This window comes from Coturnix japonica, chromosome 12, assembly GCF_054131305.1.
Source record: "Coturnix japonica strain WE chromosome 12, WE-NBRP24, whole genome shotgun sequence".
In the NCBI taxonomy this organism is placed as follows: Eukaryota; Metazoa; Chordata; class Aves; order Galliformes; family Phasianidae; genus Coturnix; species Coturnix japonica.
The window spans coordinates 20,989,505-20,997,222 of record NC_140674.1 but is presented as its reverse complement, the minus strand read 5'-3'; the positions used below and the strand labels follow the sequence as shown (position 1 = coordinate 20,997,222).

Sequence of the window (7,718 nt, the reverse complement as noted above, 5' to 3'; positions counted from 1 at the left end):
AGCCTGTTTAGGTGTTAGTCAGCAGGGACGTGGCTGTGGTGTACAACACTGCTTTGATGTCAGACTGTGCTCACAAAGCCAGGAGGTCCCGCTGAGGTAAAAGAGACAGGTTCGTGTAAGTAAAGACCATTTATTTCTTTGGAAAGAGGTGCATTTCTTATATAGCCTGAACTGAAGGAAAAATTAAGCTTATAAAAATGACCAGATAACGTTTTGCGTAGTGCTTTTGCTGCAAGGAGAGACTACGAGGCCCACACTAACATTTTCCCCTCCCTGAGGCAGCTTTTCTTCCCGCCTTATCCCCGGGACTACAGTTCCCAGCAGCCCTTGCGGTGCCCTCCCGCCTCCTGCACGGGCTCGCTGCCGCGGAGGCTGCTGGGACTTGTAGGCGCTAGTCCGCCAGGCGGCTGCTGCGGGGTGCTCGGGCGGGCTCCAGAGTCCTTAATTGAAGCTGGAGTTTCATTCAAGTACATAGCTGGAATGTTTCCTGAGACTGCTCACCAGAGGGGTGTGCACTTCTGGTATGAATGAGGAAGGGAAAATAAATGAGAAAACAGAGGTAGGGACACGATATGACTGTTACTGTGCATTAGGTTTGCTGTTTTTCTATGAAAACTAAATGAATGTTTCTTAGCGGATACAGTGAGAGGTCTCCATGTTGCTTCAATCTGCTTTTCAGACTCAAGGTCTGCAAGGGAGCTGGTGTGGTATTGTCCTTGTTATCAAGCAGAACACCAGAATGATCCTACAGGTCAGAGAACAGGCAAAGCTTGGTGTGAGGAGAACTTCCAGTTTTATCAGGGGCTGCAATAGCAGAATGCCCCATGAGACAGTGATTTGTGGGCAGGTGGGCAGAAGAAACTTGCTATGGTTGTCTGTGTACCAGGGATAGCTGAATAAAATACTGTATGAGGGGCAGGTAAGTGAGCAGTGCCCTGAAGTAAAGTAATTGCAAGTAGGAAGATGTTGGTGCGTTAATCCTTACAACTGGCACATCTCAGTGCCCAAATTTCATGAAGCACTCTGAAGTATTAAATGGTGTCCTCTTATATCATGCTCATATAATTTGTGCCTGATCCTTCTGGGCCAGCCATGTGTGTTCCTTTTGCTTCTGGAGGTTGTTACTGTCCATGGTTTTCACTAATTGTCAGTTCTTGATGTAGAATTAAAACAGTTCTTGAACTGGTCTAACCAGGCGTGAAGTACCATGCTGGAAAATTGTATGATTCATGCAGGCAATAATAACTGAGATATGTTATTTGCATTACTAATAGAAGTAAGTCAGGCCTCAATAAGCTGGAGCCAAGGCACATTCCTCATCAAGATATTGTCCTCATCCAGATACATTCCTTGTCTATATTACGTTCCTGTACGTGCCTAACAGCCTGATTCCATGGCTGATACTGCTTGAGCTAGACCTGCTGGGTGACAGGATATGTAGATCCACGTTCTAGATGCTTTACACCATGCAGAGCAAAGTGTTTCTAAGAATTGCCCTGTTGTACAGAACAGATCAATCCTACTTTCTGAGAGCAGTAAGGTGTATTCTGTAGGTTCTTTGGTGCAGCCCGATTTTGTTGACAAGCCAAACAAATGTTTCTCCATATAAGCCATTCCTTATTGCTGGGTTTCTTTATGCTATGAAACTGGTTCTCAGGTGTCTTGGGGACACAGGATAACTATTGTGAGCTGTGGATGTTTATAGGAGGAAGTTGGCAGCACTGTTTGTGATCAGATCATCCTGTGGTGTGATTCCATAGCAGGCTAAGCTCACCTTTGACTGTTTTCAACTGTCTTAGTTTTACTGCATTATATTATATGCCTGTATTTCAGGCATTTTTTAGCTTGGTCTTCTAAGGAAATTAGGCTTATTTCCTTCCACTACTTCTGTCTCTGCACTCTCCCATCACATGCTTTTTAACTCATGACCAATTTCAGTTACACTGTAAAGAGATGCTGATCTCAAATATATCTCCGTATGGAGAACCTCACTGAACTGACAAAAAGGAGGATGGTGATTCCTTTCAGTGAAGTGGATGTATGAATGTTTCTAGTTTCCTTTTTTAATTCATGTTTCCCATGCTAAAAAGAATTCTTGCTGTATCACTCCATGACCTTTTATGTGGCTATTTAACTCTGTTTGGCTGGAAACCAGAGAGAGAAGCAGTAAACAGACTTTGAAATGTAATTACCTGCCAGCCTAGGCCTAAACCTGAGCAACACAACTAAAAGGCCCCAAAACAACCAGAAGCAGCTGTTTCTGGCAGATGCAGGATAAGCTTGTTGAGAAGCTGCCTGGATGTTCTAGCACACAATCTGTCCTGCTGTCCATGAGTTGCTGCCTATCGGGTACTGACACGATTGGAGAGAGAAGTAAATAGGACTGGGAACACACCATTTGGTTTAAAAGTATGCTGCAGGATCAAGGATAAGGCTGAGGGAGGTGGCCCAACTATCTACTTTTTGCATACATGTTGCCAATTGCTGTTTTACCAGCATCTGCACGGATCAGTTTTTTAATTAACTGGGTTCAGGGCTGGACACTGCTAGTTATGGAGATGGATGGCGAATAGCTGATGGCACTCAGGAAGTAATAAAGCTTTCATAACATGTTATGCTGTGTTTTCCATGTTCCCCTTTACCAGATTTATGTAAATTTGTGTTGATGCAATGCTATGACTCAGTGCTGACTTTTCTTGGAGCACAGATAAGTTGATTCCAGATATGTACCTTAGAAGAGAGCACTGAAAGATGAAGAGATGGTGTTAAAAAGGGGAAGGGAGTGCAGCCCCTTTGGGACAAGGCTCTCTTTGGGAAAGCCTCTGCTGCTTATCAGAGCTGCAGCAAAACTGCTTTGAGTTCACTGTGAGAAAAATACTTTGTTCTTGCATCTCCACTCATCCATCACTATAATAGTATATAATAGTACCAAGCATTGTGATGTGGGTTTGTTTTCTGTTTTGTTTTGATCTTAAAGACTTTTTCCATTTGTTCTCTGTGAAGGTAAATGATCTTAAGGCCTGTAGACTAAAACTGGCATAAAAAAACAGGCATTTCAGGCAAAATTTGTATTCTGAGTGAATATGAACTGTGAAAGGTATTTACGAGATCTTACTTCCCCCTGAGGTAAAAGCTGGGAGAAGCAGCAGGAGTGGCTGCACAGGGAGCCCTGAAGAGAGCGTGCCTGGGAGCTTCACAACCCCATCCTGGACCTGCTTACAGCATCACGTCTGGAATGGATTCTGCCTACCCTGACATTTCATTCCTGTGAGGTAGGCTCTGCTTCTGTGCTAACAGGTACCCCCTTCACAGCTTTTGGCTTCAGGTAAAAACTTAAATGTTTCTAAAGCTGTTAGAACTAAAGTGAACTCACACAAGTCTTTACTTTCTGCATTGTTTAAACTTGTGGAATTTATTACTGAAAGTAACAGTGGAGCAATATCCAAAGGAATGAAAATATCTGCACTTGAAATGGCAGAAGTACCTGCGTGAATTTCCTTGGCTCTCACTCAAATACTTTTCTGAGAGAACTCAGGCTGAGGTGAACAGACTTCTGCCTCCTGCTGCCCTGCCAGCGCTCTGCTGGTGCCTGTGGCTGAAACACCCAGCTGGGAAAGTGGGGGACTAGAAGCAGGGCTGCTGGCCTGCCAAGAGCACAGGCACTGTGGTCTGCAAGTGTTGCTTCTCTTGTACATAAAACAACAATGTTACTTCTGTGTTGCTTTTCACCAGTGGATTTTGAAAAACCCCTGAAAATGTCTCCTCCCACTCCATGCCCCAGTGCTCTGTTGCAAAACCTAGCATGGAAGGTAGAGGTGAAAACAGAAATGCCTGAGGTAAGAATCTTGCAGAAGTATTTCAGGGCAATAATATTTCAGCATTTATGAATCCACCCTGCAGACCAGAGCCCAGGTTATATCTTCATTAGTGTAGTAGTTTGTTCACCTTTGGAGATGGGCCCTTGTAGCAGACATGTGGCTCTCCCAGAGAAGGCAATGTGGCATCTGAATTACTGCTGCCATTTCTTTACCATGTCTTTAATTTTCTATGTGATGTGGGCAGTTTTTGAACAGAAAACTTTATTTTATTGAAAACCACAGAAGGAAAAAAAGGTTGAAGGGCTAGATCAGCTTTTACTAATGGGTCAGCTCAGGCTGTTTGGTGAGGAAGGGAAGCAGTAAGGTGTGGCAGTGTTGCCTTGGACATTGCTTGTGGGACATTCTACCTCCTAAGTGAAGCTGATTCAGATTTGGGAATGATTTGACTGCAGGCAGGTAGTTTAGAACATAATTATTATGCAGATTTCTACCTAATTTACTTGTCAAATTAGATCATTAAAATACCTCAAGCACTTGTGGCTTGGTATAATTTTGTAGCATTTTTAGGGCAAATTCACTGAGTCTTACTCACTTAAATCTTGCTCAAGTGTTCTGTCCTCCCTGGTGTTCTGAAGCAGGACAACTGATCTGTGAGTGTGGGGCTGGGAGACAGACACAGCGGGAGGACTGGGAACTGTTTGAAAGTGGTATTAATCAAAGGTTGCAGGAGGTGAAGGCATCACCTGAGACTTTCCTGTGACGTTAATTGAGATGCATTTTTGTGGCTATGTAACTCTGACACCTTATTTTTGCACAAACATTACATTGCACCTCATAGGAACTTTAGCAGCCTGCACTGTAAAGTCCCACAGAAGCAGAGGTATGTTGTTGTCATTCCCAATTAGAGCAGGCACGAACTGTAAACATTTTTTTTGCTGATTCTCCTGTATAGAATTGCAGTCTTGTACAGTCCTCCCTCCCTGCACATCTTCTTCTTTGACTCTCTACTAATTATCAAATTAATGCTGTCATGAGAGTGTGGTGCTGAGCCAGACGATGGCTGTCCTTATTGCATAATGCAGTTTTGGCCAGAGGAGATTTTAGCAATAGCAAAGCAGGGCGGGGTATGAAGGACACACTCTGTAATTGAGGATCAAAAGTACTTCTCTCTGCTTCTCGGTGTGTAGAGGAGATGTTCAGCTGCAAAAGGAAGAAGTGTCAGGAAGTGTCTCTGTAAACTTTTTGTCACTGGGGAGAAGTGAAGAGGTAAGTTCTGCTTTTTTCAGAGTCTGCACCATTTTTTGGTAGGAAAATTCTTTCCTCAAAGTAGTTTGGCAATATTTTGTTTGATAAGAGGCTTAAATATTATCTTGATTTAATAATAGCTGCATTTAATGCACAGAAATGTGTCTGACATAGGAAGGATATTAAGAAAAGTAGCTCATAGTACTTCTTTTCTACAGAAATATTATCTGTGAGGCAGAAATATGGAAGGTATTGTAGACAAATGGAAAAGATAAGGCAAAATTTCCCTGAAAACTCTTAAGCTGTAGCTTTTGTTAGGATGAAATTCCACTGTCTACAGATCTATGAAGTATTTAATTCCTGTGGAATATGATGTTTTCCAAAGACTTTGACACCACCAAAAGTTCTAACTCTCCAATTAAAAAGGGGGGAGTTTGTTTCACCTCCTAACTGATGAAGCATCAGTGACTGAACAAGTCCTGTTTTCCTTTCACCTCTCTAGCTCTGTATTCTTCCAGTAACTGTATAATGTAACACTAAATAACCATTAGCATCAATCTGAATGCAGAGCTTTAAAGTAAATGTGCATGTTTTTATTCTTGCAGTAGATAGTGCAGTCTCTGTTGCAGATGGAGCTGTACTGTCTGTATATGGATATACTTTGTTGTAGTTCTGTATGTGTGTTATTCTGCATACTTCCAGTTTTGCACTCCAGCAGCAACTGAATCATAAAGCTTCCAATTCCATCTGCAGTGACAGAAATCAGACTTCTAGCCAAGTTCAGAATCCATGACTAGTGAAGAGGGAGCTATGAATGCTTTCTGAATTAAGCTGCTTCAACAGAATCTGAAATAATCCATTGCAAGGAAAAGTTATAAAAGTAGTTTGGTTTGGAAAATGGACTTGCAATAATTATTAGGTAACAGATTTCAGGAAAAAAATATTGTGGAGTGTCTGTATTGTGTCAGCAGCAGGCTGAATTTGACTCTGTTATTCAGAAGTGAAGGTAGAAAAGGCAAAAGGAGTACAAATGGAGCTTTTCATGGGATAGTCTGTTTCTATCTGGTCACGTGTTGTGCTTTAAAATCTATTTTGTGGTCTCTGGATTTTAGTTCTCTGATGCTTTTATAATATTTGCTAGCTGTGGTCACTATGGACAGACTGGAGAGAATTGAGTTGCTGTTTTATTTTTTTATTTATTTTATTTTATTTTATTTTTTTTTTTTCTTTTAAAGGTTTCTTTTTCTCCTAACTATCCTTTATTGTAATAGGGGAGGCTTTCAGAAGCTGCTCTGACTTGAAGATGGATATTAAGAGCATGAAGAGCTATCTTTATTGGCTGTACTGCCAGTTCGAATTAATCACCTGCAGCTATCTCATGGAGCCCTGGGAAAAAGTGCTCTTCTACGGCTTCAACGTCACTATGTTAGTGATGGTAGCATACACTGCTTACATCTTTTTCCCCGTCCATATTAGCACGGCTTTTCAGTTCTTCTTGCCCTTATTTGGAAGCCAATGTGAAAATACTGTTTCTGTTGTGAAGTAACTTTGGCAACCTGACATAACTTTTGGATCAAAGAAGTGTTTTTCTCAACGCTTTCTGTTTAGAAAGACAGGTTCGGGGTGTGTGCAAACACTGTTTTACTCTCTTCGTTTTCTTCTGTATTCTGGGACTATGTGACAGCAAACTTTTTTTGCCAAATCAGTTTCAGTCAGTCCTCGTATTTATCATTTGACAGTGCCTTTAAAGAGCTTTCAGTTTTAAAGACTGACTGGAGTTACAAAGCTGGGTTTGGTAAGGAAGCAACTGTGCTGCATATTTTGTTACTCCAGGGAGAACTGTTTGGATATGGAGAGTTTTCATCTTGGGAAATTCCTATACGGCATATAATTGTTCTTGTCTGCCACAGCTCTGCTGACAGGGAAGATGTGTACATGAAAGGTTTTATACGATACCATGCAACTACAGGCTGCTTCTCTAGGCTTGATATGTATGTATTTATACAATAACTTCAGTATTTATTTAGTTTGACTCCGTTATTTAATGCAGTGAATTATTTGACTGGTTCATCTTTATGAAAATAATGCAGTTGATTTGTTGAAAATGTGAGGATTTCCTTCCACAAATATTATAAATAAAACTCTGATTTTCTTGGACTTAAAATAATTTGCCATTCTTTTAAAAGATCAGTAAAGCATACATACCATATGCAAAACACTAAACTACGTATTCAGCTGGAGTAGGAATATTTTACACTCTTGCCATTTACTTATTTCTGGAACATGAACTGTTGAGACTTCAGATTTCATAGCTAACACTGCGGACATCCTGTAATTGGCTTTGTTTTGAAGCCCATGGTTTTTAAACTTCACTCTTGAAAGCACAATATGGTTATGCTGCCAGCTTGTTAGAGCGGATACTGACTGAAGCTGGCCAGAAATGAAGTACCAATGCAATTAAATTGAGAACATGTGCTCAGCACCATGCCCACAGCACAGCAGTGGTGTATGCAGGATGACAGCCCCGCTCTGCTCCCACCCACAATGAGGTGACTTTTCTGTCTTTTGAGCGCAGTGATGCTCCTAGAACATCCTCACCTTTAGGACAACAGGATGCTCTCAGTAAGTGGTAATCAACTGATGTGGAAACTGAGA

At 41.5% G+C, this 7,718-nt stretch overlaps 1 protein-coding gene across 2 annotated transcripts; it reads left to right on the top strand.

Moving 5' to 3' along the window:
• On the top strand, nt 1-7,218 carry LOC107318352 (serine palmitoyltransferase small subunit B-like). 2 transcript variants are annotated; one of them, XM_032446653.2, is made up of 4 exons: nt 1-559; nt 3,127-3,272; nt 5,006-5,084; nt 6,335-7,218. In XM_032446653.2, exon 4 carries the CDS (start codon nt 6,367-6,369, stop codon nt 6,607-6,609), a length of 243 nt encoding a protein of 80 aa, XP_032302544.2. In that variant the 5' UTR covers nt 1-559; nt 3,127-3,272; nt 5,006-5,084; nt 6,335-6,366; the 3' UTR covers nt 6,610-7,218. The 2 variants fall into 2 exon arrangements, with proteins under 2 accessions (XP_032302544.2, XP_085369809.1); XM_085513683.1 differs by lacking the exon at nt 5,006-5,084.
• Nucleotides 7,219-7,718: the final 500 nt, after the last annotated feature.

What these genes read in the sequence shown, in the direction of transcription:
- LOC107318352 (XM_085513683.1), top strand. Translation starts at nt 6,367, where the DNA reads ATGGATATTAAGAGCATGAAGAGCTATCTTTATTGGCTGTACTGCCAG.